Here is a 15,091-nt window from a genome sequence, read left to right as displayed (position 1 = left end):
TTACTCTTCTGTATAATACATAGATAAGAAAAAGAAAAAAAGAATTTGCAAGGGAATGAAAAAAAAAAAGTAGAACTGAATGAAAATGCAAGAATCAAATTTGTGAAACGTGGCTAAAACAGGTCGAGAAGAAAATTTATAGCACTAAATGCATATATTAGAAAAGAGGATAGCCTCAAATCATAATCAACTCCTACCTTAACAACCTAGGAAAAGGAGAAACAAATACACTGAAAACAAAAAAAACAGAAGGCAGTCACAAAGAGTGGAAATCAATAGAATTTTAAAAAGACAGAGAAAAATCAATAAAACAGAGATCTGGTTCTTTTAAAATAACCACAAAAAATGACAGACAGCTAGTAAGAATGACAAAGAGAAAAGATACAAGTTGCTAATATCAGGAATAAAGTAAGAAGTATCACTACAAACTGCAGCCACTGCAGACATTAAAAAGATCAAAAGGGAATTACAATCAGCTGTTATATGTAAATTTAACAATTTAGATGAAAAGGACCTATTCCTCAAAAAACACAAACTACCTCAGTTTACCCAATATTAACTACATAATTTTAATAGCTCAATACCCATCAAAGAAATGAATTTGTAATTTAACTCACCTGAACCGGAAGGCTCCAGTCCCTGATGGTTACATTGGAGCTTTCCCTCAAATACTTAAAGGAAAATGAACACTAACCTTACATAATCTATTCTAGAAAAATAGAAGAAAGAACTCTCCTCAATTAATTTTTTGAAGCTACTATTACCCTGATATAAAAGGTATCTAAGACAAAGACAGCATATACACCCACAAAAGAAAAAATAAACAAACTGAAGATCACTGTCCATCATGATACAAATGTAAAATATTTTTAAATACTAGCAAATATAATTCAATAATATGTTAAAAATTATTCACCATTAATAATTAATTTTTTCCTGGGGATGCAAAGCTGGTTCTATATTTGAAAATCAATCAAGATAATCTACCATATTAACAGGCTAAAGAAGAAAAAAAAAGACATAATTATATAAATAGATGTGGAAAAAGCATTTGATAAATTTAACATCCACTCATGATAAAAAAAAAAAAAACACTCAGAAAAATATAGGAATAGAGGGGACAACCTAAATTTGATAAAGAGCATCTACCAACATCTTACAGTTAACCTTATATTCAATGGTAAAAGACAGTGTTTTACTCATAAGATCAGAAACAAGGCAAGGATGTCTGCTCTCACTATTGTTATTAAACATAGTGCTGAAAGGCATAGTGCTATAAGGCAAGAAATGAAATAAAAGACATATTGAAAAGGAAGAAAGAAATTGTATTTGTAGATAACATGATTATCTATGTGAAAAATCTCAAGAAATATATATATATCCTATCTAATAAAAGAGTAATATGCAAATTGACCATCACTCCAACACACAGGATGCCTGCCCCCATGTGGTCAAAGATGGCTGCCCCCATGTGGACACAAGATGGCCACCACAAGATTGCCAGCAGGGGAGGGCAGTTGGGAGGGACCAGGCTTGCAAGGGAGGGCAGTTGTGGGCGATCAGGCCAGCAGGGGAAGGCAGTTGGGAGGGACCAGGCCTGAAAGTGAGGGCAGTTGGGGGCAATCAAGCCTGCAGGAGAGGGCAGTTAGGGGTGACCAGGCTGGCAGAGGAGGGAAGTTGGAGGCGAATGGGCCTGCAGGGAAGGGCAGTTGGGGGAGACCCAGGCCTGCAGGGGAGAGCAGTTGGGGGGGGGGCCAGGCCTGTAGGGGAGGGCAGTTAGGGGTGACCAGGCCTGCAGGGGAGGGCAGTTAGGGGCAAACACGCTGGCAGGGGAGCAGTTAGGCATCAATCAGGCTGGCAGGCGAGTGGTTAGGGGGTGATCAGGCTGGCAGGCAGAAGTGGTTAGGGGCAATCAGGAAGGCAGGCAGGCGAGCAGTTGGGAGCCAGCAGTCCTGGATTGAGAGAGGGATGTCTGACTGCTCGTTTAGGCCTGATCCTACCGGGATCGGGCCTAAACAGGCAGTCGGACATCCCTTGAGGGGTCCCAGATTGGAGAGGGTGCAGGCTGGGCTGAGAGACACACACACCCCCGTGCATGAATTTCGTGCACCAGGCCTCTAGTATATATATATATATATATATATATATATATATATATATATATATATATATATGTGTGTGTGTGTATTCTGGAACTAATAAATGAGCTCCTCAAAGTCACAAGATACAATATAAACATAAAGCAATCAATTTTATTTCTATAATAGAGGCCCGGTGCATGACTTCATGAACGGGTGGGGTCCCTTGGCCTGGCTGGTGATCAGGCTGATCGGGGCCATCTCACCCAGTCCCGTTTGGGGTTGATCAGGGCTGGCTGGCAGGGAAGGGGGTGTGGTGTTAGCAGGTAGGGGGGGGGGAACCATGGGAGGTTGGCCATCCATGGGAGGTTGACTGTGGGAGCACACCGACCACCAGGGGGAAGTTCCTGCATTGAGTGTCTGCTCCCTGGTGGTCAGTGTGCATCATAGCGACCAGTCAACCAGTCATAACAGTCACATAGGCTTTTATATATATAGATACTAGTAATGGACAGTAAATTAAAAATATAATATTGATAATCACTCATAAAAATGCAAATAGGTGTAAATCTAACAAACCATGAAGATCTATATGCTAAAAACCACAAAATGCGGATGCAAAAAAATCAAAGATATAAATAAAAGGAGATACATATCATATTTGTGGATTTAAAGACAACACAATAAATAGTCAGTTTACTAATAATATAGTAATATTTCTTCCCTAATTGCTACAAGTGTTTAATGTAATTCCTATCAAAATCATGTGAAATTTTGTTTAGATAAAGTGATATAGTGAATATTATTTATATGGAAACATGAAGAAAGAATAGTTAAAACAACTCTTAAAAAGGAGAATAATGTGGGAGGAATTAGGCTACTTAATTTAAAGTCGTATTATAAATTAATCAAGATGGAGGTGAAGAAATAGGCACATAGGTCAATGGAACAGATTAAAGAATGGAGAAATAGATTCATACAGATGTGTTCAACTGATTTTAGGCAGGTGAGTGTACCCATAAATTGTCAACATGGGTGATCCAGGTGATGATGTGAATGTCCTGAATGTTTAGCTCATTATTGTCATTATTATGGTTGTGATGGTTTTCTAGGATGTTATCATTGGAGGTATTGGGTAAAGGGGCCACAACTGAATTATTTCTTACAACTGAATATGCATCTGCAAGGCTCATTCGGGGTTATTTGGCTTTTTTCTATATTCCTCTCACTAGATACATAGCCTCTTTCTCATGGATTCTTTTTCAGTTTAGTGCCCTCTTGCTGCCAATAAGACAGTCCTCTCAGGGCTGTCTAGTTAAAATCTCCCAAGCAGTCTGGTGATTATTGTCTTTATTGACCTAACCACCCATACTCTCTTATGGGCGATGTGCCATTCAGCCTGGCCAGCATGGCTCAGTGGTTGAGCGTCGACCTATGAACCAGGAGGTCTCAGTTTGATTCCCAGTCCGGGCACATGCCTGCGTTTCAGGCTTGATCTCCAGTGTGGGGCATGCAGGAGGAAGCCTATCAGATTCTCTCTCATCACTGATGTTTCTACCTCTCTCTCTCTCTCTTCCTCTCTGAAATCGATAAAAATATATTTTTGAAAAAAGAGGTGGCATTCATTGGGCAGCTGCCTCCCTTAGTTCAGTCCTGACCCATCAGGGCAAAGGGCAGCCTATGACACCTGAGCATAGTGACATGCCTCAACATTTTTCCACAAGAAGCAGAAGCAGCTGTTGAAACTGATAAGCTTTCTGGCTGAGCTGATTTCTCAAGACCACATTGGAGTTCACGCTTAGCTGAGATTGGGAGAGGCAATAAAACCATGTCTCTCTTAAGAGACCAAGTCTCCCAGGCCAGACTGGAATACCAATGAAAGCAGACAATCAAGTCATTTAAGTATATTTAGAAGTAAACTGTCCTTGAATAATCCAGACATTATTGTTTCATATGTTTTCTTCATTTTAAAGACTTCAGATTAATGGTTTAAATGATCTGAAAGCACCCTTTTAATAAAGAGACTTTGAATTTATCAAACTGAAATCACACTTCCTTTTCAAGGTGTCACGGAGTCTTTCCACTTGGTTAGTGAGTTTTCTGCGCAGGTTAGAGGCCTGACTAGTAAGAATAAAGGGGACTCTATGAATGTGAGTCACCACCATTTTCTCTTAAACTAATGATGAGAGGAGGGCCTTGCATATTAGAACAGAGAGGTGTCCCTTGTGTAATGTGCAGAATGACAGCACACAGGTGAGCACTTTGAACCTGCATGTAATGTGAACTCTAAGACTGAAGGCGCTTCTTTTATGAATAACTTTAAACCTCCCCTGAATCAAGTTATTCTTTAAAGGGAATTATTCTTATGGTCATGTTTCATCATTAATAATTATGCCATTTTCTTTTATCCTAGGTAATGTATGACATTGTTGGAGCAATTGAAAAAAATAAAGACTCCCTTTCACAGAATCTTTCATTTGTAATGAAAAGTAAGTTTTTCCCTTCCTATGGTTAAAATACCCCACATTTCTTAGTTCTCTGAACATTGTCCTATAAAACATGCCGCCAGCTAAAGGATAATTTAAATTCTTTTACATTCTAATGCCCAGAATCATAAAGAATGGATCTTTCCACACTATACTTGGTTACAATTTAATTTGGAGCCTAGTAAAAACCATAATTTAACTAAGCTTTTAGCAGATAGAAATATAAAGCACCTTTAACACTCTAGTGTTATGAATATAAAAAAGCTCTTCTGTGAAGACTAATGAAGATGAATATGGCTTCCAAAGTTATTTAGGCCACAGCGGGGTGAATTCCATTACTTAAGACGATTCTGAAACAAACATAAGGGGTAGTTTATTCTTATGTAATTTATATAAAGAACTAATGCTCACAATGTAGAATAAGCATACAAATTTATATGTGCACATGCACATACATATACGCATATAGCAATATAGATTTATAGTTTCCATCTACCTTCCGAACCTTAGTACTTTGTATATGTATATCTATAATTCTATACTATACATAAAGCTATATACTATATGTATATATAGTGTAATTATATATATGTCAATTTATATTTCTAAGTCCTCTAGTAATTATTTTCTGAATAGCAGTTCTGCAGTGATTCACATTTTCCTAATAACCTTTTCAATTAATTAAAGCATATCATCTTTTGTGCTTTAAGTTGCTCTGAATGAGATAGAGCCATTTATCTTTCCTAGGGAAAGAAGCACATGATAGTCTTTCATGAAATAAGGGGATGCCTTTGAGCTGGAAGTAAGACATCCCTATCACTTCTGGTTTGAGGAACATATTTGCCTTAAGCCAAACAGCACAGTTACAATATATTGTTTTACACAGGGAATTACTCTGCTTGCCTCTTAGAACTTAGGGTTTTTGTGAGTTCACTGAAAGACTGAGACTAATGATAAAATATGGACTTGGAATAATATTACATAGAAGGAAGAAATTGTAAAAAAAACAGTCCTATTGATTATCATTGGAAATGTCTTATTGTTTTTCAATATTTGAACTTTCATTTATAACATACTTTCATTTAACCCACACATTCTATAAAGATCTTATATACAGCATGTTTTCCAGTTGGTGCAATGATGTTTTCTTTATTTTTGTATTTTATGGTCATAGAATATATATTTAAAATGAGGATATGATGGCTAGTGATATTGCAATTCTCCTTATTTTAATAGAGTACCAACATTTTAAAGCCATTCTTTTGTGTAAACTTGCTAAAATTTCCAAGAGAAAAACTAGTGATTCTTGTTTTATTCTAAACACTTTAGGATTTAGGCACATTGAGGAAGAAGACAGAATTCACAGAGTGCTCTTAGATATTTATGCAAGACATGGAAACATTTTTCTTAAAGGGCCAGAAAATAAATACCTTAGGTTTTGCAATTCATAAGGTCTCTGTTAAACTCTGCTGTTATAAGGAGAAAGCAGCCCTAGACAATACAGATGGACATGGCATGTTCCGTGAAACTTTATTGACCAAAACAAGAAGTAGGCCAGATGTGGCCAATGAGTCATAGTTGCACATCCATTCTATCACATGAATAAAAGATGCATGGTTGTTAGAGTATTTTATCAAACTGTGAAATGTTTTAATATCTTGCACTATTTATCTGTGGTTACATCCATACATAGACTTGCAATAAATATAAATTCTTTTATTTATTTAAATGGACAGTGGTATTATATATTTATTATTTATCTTTTTTCTGAAATAATTTAAACTTAAAGAAAGTTACAAAATTAGTTCAAAGATCTCCCATATGTCCGTATTCCATATTTTTTTTCATTCCCTTTCTTTTACTCTTTTTCTCTCTCTACCATTCTTCTTCTCTTCTTCTCTCCTTTCCTTCCTTCCTTCCTTCCTTCCTTCCTTCCTTCCTTCCTTCCTTCCTTCCTTCCTTTCTTTTATTTCTTCTTTCCTTCCTTCCCTTTGTGTGTGTTATGTACATTTATTTTTTATTCATTTGAGATTAAGTCACATGCATCTTTATGCCTAAAACTCTGGTATATACCTTAAGATCAAGAGTTTTATCTTATATAACTTCAGTAAATTCTCAGAATATGTAACATCGATACAATAATAGTAATGTCTAATTATGAGCCCCTATAAAACTTTACCAGTTAACCTTGATCACTTTTGAAGGTGGCATACTTCAGGTTTTTTTTTAATCAAAAGTCATTGTTTTTTCTTTGATAAGTAATTTGTAAGGAAGCACTTTGAGACACTAAATATTCTTGTCCTCATCAAACTTCCACCCATTAGTTTTGCACAAATGAATGCTTCTTACTTAAATTAATGATTTCTCTATGGTTGCAAGATTATGGTTTTCTAATCCATTTTTTCCCCATCAACAATAAATTCTACTCTAAGAACTCATCTTTCTGGTTAATTAATTATCAATATGAACTCATAAATTCTTGTCTCTTTTAAAACTGTTATTGATGTAATATTGGTTGATAGCATTCTATAAATTTCAGGTGTACAACATTGTACTTTGGTATTTGTATACTCTGTTATGTGCTCACCACCAAAAATCTAGTTTCTTCTTGACTTCCTTATTTTACTCAATGAATCATAATCCATTACTATTATTATTTTGATGCTGAAATTGCCAACATTTAATCATAATCCATTACTATTATTATTTTGATGCTGAAATAGCCAGTGAGAGCCTCCTATGTCCTTTTGAAAGGTTGTCATAATATTTTTTAGCACTTCCTTGCATTTTTTTCTTCCAAGATGTTCCAGGCTTTTCTCCCTTGCCTCAGATATAGAATCAGCCATGTGTCCAAGAAGCCTTGTTTTATTTTAGAGTAGAATAGTATTTATTCTTAAACATGAAGGTCTGGGGGCCTCGTGAACTCATTTCTATTGTGGTGTAATGGCTTTTATGCCCTTTGAGAACTACGGAATTTAAGATATAGATATAGAAAATATATCAATTTATAAAAATACTAAAGGCCTGGTGCACGATTAGAGCACTGGTGAGATCCCTCATCCTGGCCTGCGCCCTCTCGCAAACTGGGACCCCTCAGGGGATGTCAAACTGTTAGTTTCTGCCGAATCCCCGCAGGTCAGGCCAAGGCATCCCACTGGTGCACGAATCCGTGTACCAGGCCTCCAGTATGCATATAAGATCTTTGGTTAGTCTCTTTTCACCCTCCCCCCTTCCCTCTGAGATTCATTAGTCTGTTCCATGTTTCCATGCCTGTGCGTTGAGCATCTGCCCCCTGGTGGTCAGTGTGCATCATAGCTACCAGTCAAATGGTCACTTAGGCTTTTATATATATAGATAGCTATATAGCTATATATTAAAGTCATGAATTTATGCTATTACCTCTAATTTTAACCTAACACTATAGGGCTTCTTTTTGCCTTCTTGCATTCCATGATCATGTCTTCCCTCTCTGGACAATTCTCCCTAGTTGCCTATTTGTTTATTCATTGAGTGACTTTGCACTGAGTGCATTGCTAATAAATACGTTAGCCTGGACAAGCAAAATAATTTAGTTGTAGAAAAGGTAAAATGGCAATGGTACAAAACATTGCTAACTATCTAATGGGCTGAGCATTATCCTAAATTATTTATGCACATTATTTCACATTTTAATCTTATAGCAATCCTCAAAGTAGGTATTGTCATGGCCATTTTAAAGAAAAGGAAACTAAAGCTTAAAAACCTGCCTATATATAAATAGAGGTAACACAAGAAAAATACCTTCTAGATCCTTAAACACCATATAAAGTTTTGACTACACTGTTTGAATTTATATCCAAAAATCCATTCATCATTGCTCCAATTTCTTTCTGAGATGTGAAGAAAAGAATGTGGGCCCGGAAATATTAGAATTTGTATAACATAACATCTAATACATATCAGCATGGCCTTTTTATTTTTAGCTTATTTTTCAATTACTGTTTACTTTCAATATTATTTTGTATTAGGTTCAGATGTACAGTACAGTGGTTAGATAATCATATACTTTACAAAGTGTTCTCCCCAATAGTCCCAGTACCACCTGGTAATTTACATAGTTATTACAATTGTATTGACTATATTCCCTATTTATATGTGAATCTAAAGAACAAACTAAATGAACAAACCAAACTGAAACAGTCTCATAGACACAGAGAACAGACTGTTGGTTGCCAGAGGGGAGAGCTGTGGGGCACTGAGTAAAAAAGGTGAAGGGATTAAGGAGTACGGATTGGCAGTTACCAAATAGTCCCATATGTACTACATCCAGCTCTGAGACAACTTAGATTCTTGGGAAGCTTGTTCCTGGGTAGTTACTCTCCTGCAATGGAAGTTCCTGAGATAATCCATGTCTTCATGACTTTGGCAAGTGCATCAAAGCCCCTTAGGATTGATCAGGTAAGATTCTGCTCAGACAGCTAGGAGAGTTGTAAGTGACAATTAGAGAGTGAGGGGTCAAGCACTCAGGTGGAGAATTGGGAAACATGGATCAGGACTCCTGGCCAAGGGCACGGGAGTTCAAACTTCATCAAATAGTATAATACATAGTGTGGAAAAGAAAACAGAGGCAAAGGGAAAGATGGACTCTTCAATTACATCTTCCACTCTGAATGTGTTACTAGGCGAAGGACTTGGATGAGGAGTAAGTATAATGTAAATCAGAATTTTAATGCCACCTTACAATATTCATTTATTTATTTCCTAGCTAGTGAAAATGTCGTGATCAATCACTTGTTCCAGTCGAAACTGTCACAAACAGGATCCCTTCTATCTTCCTATCCTTTTAAATTCAGAGGACATAAATCTGCCCTGCTCAATAAGAAAATGACAGCTTCTTCAACTATCGGAGAAAACAGGAATTATCTAGAACTTAGTAAGGTAGGAATTTTGTCATTGTTGTTTGGTTGTTTTTAAGTTTACTTAGAACATTTGCTTTTTTTAAGAAAGCACAATTTTAAATAGTAAGGGAAAGAACTTGATATTTTAATTTTTAAAAATTAAATGAAAGGATGCCTACTTGAAGTATAAACATCAGAAAGAGGGACCAGTATAGGAAAGTACTTTCCAGTGAAAATTCAGTAGCAAATGCAGTATTTGTAATTGTTGTTGGTTGTCTGTGCAACATCCTATTTATGTTTCATCTCTATGACCGTCTCTGTGATGAATGGGAAGTAGCTTCAGGGATAGTAGGCTAAGAAAGAATTAACTTAGCTACCTTACTCTGTTGACATTAATTACTTCAGAGGTTTTAAGTCTCTAAACATAAATTGCAGTTTATCACAGACACAGTGTCTTTTTCAGGTGCTAGAATGTTTTCACTGCATATTTTGTAGACATTTAACTTATTTTTTTATTATACTATTTTTTTTAGTGTGTATTTGTCTCACACAAGTGTGGCTGTACTTACAACATAATGGTTCAAACTATTTGTGAAATAGAACTACAAATTCAGTAAAGAGTTTTTTTGAACTGAAATGTCTTCAGTTTAAAATTCAGTGTGGCCCAGTTTGTTTTGCTTGCCTCTACCAAAACCATAAAAGATGAGAAATATGATTGGGAAGGTGTCCAGGATAATCATTTTTAGATACTCAGTTGTAGCTTGCTGGAATGCATTTTAGCTTACCAATTAAAATGAAAGCATAATTAAAATCAGCTCTATTTTAGAAGAGTGGCAGAAATGTGTATAACATATTAGAAATTTGTGTGTGTGTGTGTGTGTGTGTGTGTGTGTGTGTGTGTGTGTGTGAGGTTCCTAGGCCTGAGACTTAGGGATTCTCTAACATAGCTATATGATCATAGGAATTCAATCTCACTGAATACAAAAATGGCATCTTTTACATAAAAAAGACAAAGATTTACCCTTTATAAGAAAGATCTTTATCCCAAGGGTTTCATTGAACCTGCTGGCCCTTCCTTTCTCAGTCATCCTGGAAATGAAGAACAAGAAATCACCACACACCTCTAAATTGTAATTTTTAACCTTAATTATTAAACATTACCAGGCATAGATGCCATTAGTCTTTTCCCTAAAGGACTGCAGAGGAGAGATAATTCATCGTAGTTCCTCCACCCAGAAAGGGAAATTGAATGTTCAATTTCAAGGGGTGGAGATTTATTTATTATGGTTGTTCCTTAAGTGTTCCATTCCTCACTTCTGTCCAAACTGCCCTCATCCCTGCACGTCCTCCCCTGTGACTGGCAGGGTAGGTAGGAGTCAGCCTACTCCTTAACTGAGCGCTCACACTGGGCTTACTGTTTGTAGGGAAAGGTTGATCCTGGACCAGTTGCTTCATTTGACAGTCCCTCATCAGTGATAATTAATCATTTCTGTTTGACAGTTCATCTTAATGGAAGGAAAAGAGCTATTGCCATGGTAGCAATGGCACCAAATTGACAAGACGTTTATTAGATTTTTTTTTCTTGTATAAAGATCTTTCTATTTAAAGATAAATGATTTTGGATCACTAGATATGTTGGCTTGAGTCTGTATGATTTTGTGAATTGTAAAGGTACATGAGTGGTTGAGATTCCTTTTAGACCATGGTAGAATTTAATTAATTTCCTTGTGCCCTTTATTTCTTCATTCCCCCTGGCTTCATTTTAACTGACTTTTTTAAAATCTCCATTATGATTTAATCTTTGCTACACATGATTTTTTTTCTTTTAAGAGGTGTATATAATTACATATCAAAGAAAATAGTCTATTGTTCTTTTTCACAGCCAGGCAAATGTTTTGTAGTTTAAAAAGAAGAAAAGGAAGGGTAAGGAAAAAAAAAAAGGGTGAAAAACAAATCATAGTCAATCTTAAGGAAACAAACCAATGGTTGTTAAAACATCAAATCTTTGTAACATAAATAGTATTATTTTGCCCTAGAGTCAGCGACATTTCATGATAAATGTGGACAGTTAGTAATACAACTAGTAAAAATACCAGGGTGAGTTTACTCTACTACAGTGATGGCGAACCTATGGCATGCGTGTCAGCACTGACACGTGAAGCCATTTCTGATGACACGTGGCCGCTGAGGCGGCCGCTTGCCGAGGATGAAACATTTGCTGCTCCTGAGGATGAAACATTTGCGAAATAATGTTTTTTCCTCAAAGTGACACACTACCCTAGTTATGCTGTTTTTTGGCGAAGTTTGACACACCAAGCTCAAAAGGTTGCCCATCACTGCTCTACTAACAAGTGAGTCTGGATCTATATTTAATTTCAAATTAAAGTGGGTGCAGGCTACGTACAGCCACTATACTTGAAGGGTTGGTAGTAATGGTGGTTATTTTACATGTAGTTTCCCATTTCCCCAACATATGGTAGCATTATAGAAAATCATTTGATACTGATTTTTATAGTCTGTTTTAAATCTATTTCTGCCTGTAAGAGAATTTACATGGATGAGAGTTAATTTTTTTCTTCTAAATGGTAAACTAAATTTGCTCACCCTTTCTTTTTGTTTTCTTTATAGTTATTGAAAAAGAAAGGAACTTCTACATTTCTTCAAAGACTGGAACGAGGAGGTCCAGTCACCATTGCATCACAACTCAGGGTTAGTGACATTTTCTGATTCTAAAACCTAAATTTTGATCATATCAACTGTGGAGGGTTTACATAGAATTCCCCTCCCCCATTTTTGACCACTTGAGTACCTTCCCACACACACACATACACACACACACATACACACACACACACAAACAAACACAATGAGTGAAGGCATAACTTTTAAAGTCCTGATTGAAGATAAAGATTTTTATTTAAAAACTGCTTTATATTTTGTCATCTTTGAAGAATCAGTTTGGTTTTACTTCTCTCCTTAGAAATCTCTAACGGATATTATTGGAAAACTTCAGAAGTGCACTCCACACTTTATTCATTGCATCAAGCCCAATAACTCAAAGCTGCCAGATACCTTTGATAATTTTTACGTGTCTGCTCAGCTACAATATATTGGGGTCCTGGCGATGGTGAAGATCATCCGATACGGATACCCTGTTCGCCTGTCCTTCTCAGATTGCCTGTCAAGGTAAATTTTGTTCTTGAAACATTGTGCTCGCTGTTCAGTGGAGCATACTGACTATATTGCAATGAGGTCTTCTGATCTTTTTCTTTATTATGGTGTTTCTTTTATTATTCATTTTCTCCTATCCAGAAGAAACAAAATGCTCTGGGAAACAAGGAAACACACCAATAAAGCTAATGTAAAAAGTTGCTAAACTTTGATACCTTGGAAATCATTTTATGTTCTCTTAAGATTGTGGAGTTCCTTGGATTTAAAGATTTACAAAATTGTCGCCTGTAATGTTTACATAAAGGTTATTATTTGAAGGAAGAACATATATATGTGATTATTTTCTTTTTTATATATCTATGAACAAAACATTTTTTAGATTGGGGGCCGATAAAACATTCATGGGCTAAATTCAGATCGTCACCTATTTTTGAAGATAAAGCTTTATTAAAACAGATGAAAATGTCTGCCTTTAAGGAATCAATAAAAGGGGGGCAGACAAAATGAAAACCAGAAAGTATTTGTTAATCCGATATAAAAATTTTAAAATAGTTTTGATATAAAATAGTAATAATGATATAAGAATAAAATCTAGCATTTAAGGTTGTAAACTAACTGTACAATAGAGTATGGAAAAATATTTTTGATAAGCCATTCATTTAAGAAAAGATATTTTGAGAATTTTGTTGACCAGAAGTTCAATTTGAGTCACTAGTCTGGAGAAGCTGCTAAACTTAAATCAATAAGTTGGAAATATTTAGCTCAGAACAAAGGGCATAATATTTTTGACTAAAACCCTATGTTCAATTTCTTTAACACTTGTTTTTTCAGAAGAAAGAATAGCATTTCTTCATTGTGTGTTTTGGTAAATTTCACAAAGACACAGAGAAGCAGATAAAAATCATAGGAGTTTTCTTCAGCTATCCTTTTTAAAAAAACTGATAGAATATCTGCAGAAGAAAAGATAAAATTGGCCACATGTCATGATAAATTATTTGGGGAATGAATATGTTTAACCTGCAGACTTATATTTCAGATTGACAAAATATCTGTGGGTTAAAACTTTAAAGATGCTTATCAACAAGTAAATAGACACACTGTCTCCTATTTATAGGGAAGAACTGCAATGTATTTCCCACACATAATAGTTTGGGCATTCAAAGTAATCCTTCCCACTTGTTTAAGTACAAGTAGTCTTTGGATTAATGAGTTTAAAAATCTCCCCCCAAACAAGTTTAAAGTAATAGATTTCCAAATTCACCCCAGTCCTTCCACATGGCAATCAATACAGAGTAAAACCAAGGACCCCCTGGTTTGTCTTGTGGTGAGGGATAAGGTGTATGACCTGCTAGTAGCATATGATATCAGAGGGTCACAGGTCTTGGTAAATTGGAGTTTGGGCAGAAATAGTAACTCCTTTCCCAAACATTGCTGAGAACAGCTGTTCCCCAACATTATTGTCCATGAGAATCACTCTAGGCTTGTTAAAACAGATTCCAGGGCAGCACCCCCAAGTTTCCCACGCAGTAGGCCTAGGTGAGGCTGTGAAATTCTTATTTCTAATGGTGATACTGACATTGCTGATATGTGAACAACCTTTGAGAACCACTGGCCTAGACTACCTAGTCATCTGGGGCTATGTCTTTGTTCTGTTTCTGTGTGTGTGTGTGTGTGTGTGTGTGTGTTGTTTTTTTTCCCAGCTGAGAGCTGAAAGTATGTGAATGCCTTGATAATCAAAGTGAACTTTTTGAGACTGCAAAATCTCAATAATTTATTAAATTATTAATTGATATCTGCAAATTTTTCAAGATTCCCTAGTGATCTGTATCCACTTGGAGTTTGAGAAACACTGTTGATGGATTTCTATATTGGATATAAAATAGGATTAATCTAACTCTGTGAAATTTTTTAAAAGTATATTTAATGCATTTTTTCTGTTTCTTTACTTTGTTAAAGTGTCCTAGAATCATGGAATCAAAGGTTTGCATTAAAGGCCCCCTTAGTGTTTCTCTAGTATAACCTTTGTTAGCTGTACAAACCTTTTTTATTTTGTTTTTACTATTGACACTATTATAGATGTCCCCTACTTCCCCCCACGTTTGCCCACCTCCATCCAGCCCCTTTACCCCCCCCCCCCCACACACACACCCATGGCCATGACCACACTATTGTCTGTATCCAAGGGCTATACATATATATTCTTTGGCTAATCTCTTCACATTCTTTCATCCAGTCCCTCCTCCCCTCTGACACCTGTCAGTCTGTTCCATGTATTCATGCCTCTGATTCTATTTTGTTCCTCAGTTTCTTTTGTTCATTAGATTCCACAGATCAGTGAGATTATGTGGTATTTGTCTTTCTCTGAATGGCTTATTTCTCTTGACTACTATTCCAGCAAGCAGTTATTTGAATTGCCTTATTCTCTGAGAAAAGGGTAGAGAAAATGGCTGTGTGTTGTGGGGAGGGGTGCGGGGGGGAG

The 15,091-nt window shown here is 36.2% G+C and overlaps 1 protein-coding gene across 1 annotated transcript in view; it reads left to right on the top strand.

Annotated features, from left to right (window-relative positions):
- Positions 1–15,091, top strand: part of MYO16 (myosin XVI) — a gene marked incomplete at its 5' end in the record, with an annotated part of 447,953 nt that overhangs the window by 279,707 nt on the left and 153,155 nt on the right. Inside the window, 4 exons of the mRNA XM_079779480.1 lie at positions 4,492–4,567; positions 9,309–9,481; positions 12,070–12,150; positions 12,422–12,627. Coding sequence (XP_079635606.1) covers positions 4,492–4,567; positions 9,309–9,481; positions 12,070–12,150; positions 12,422–12,627 — 536 coding nt within the window. The remainder of the gene's footprint in view (positions 1–4,491; positions 4,568–9,308; positions 9,482–12,069; positions 12,151–12,421; positions 12,628–15,091) is intronic.

Source organism: Cnephaeus nilssonii (assembly GCF_951640355.1).
Source record: "Cnephaeus nilssonii genome assembly, chromosome: 8".
Taxonomy (NCBI): domain Eukaryota; kingdom Metazoa; phylum Chordata; class Mammalia; order Chiroptera; family Vespertilionidae; genus Cnephaeus; species Cnephaeus nilssonii.
The sequence above is the reverse complement of the archived record's forward strand: the minus strand, read 5'-3'. Positions and strand labels throughout refer to the sequence as shown.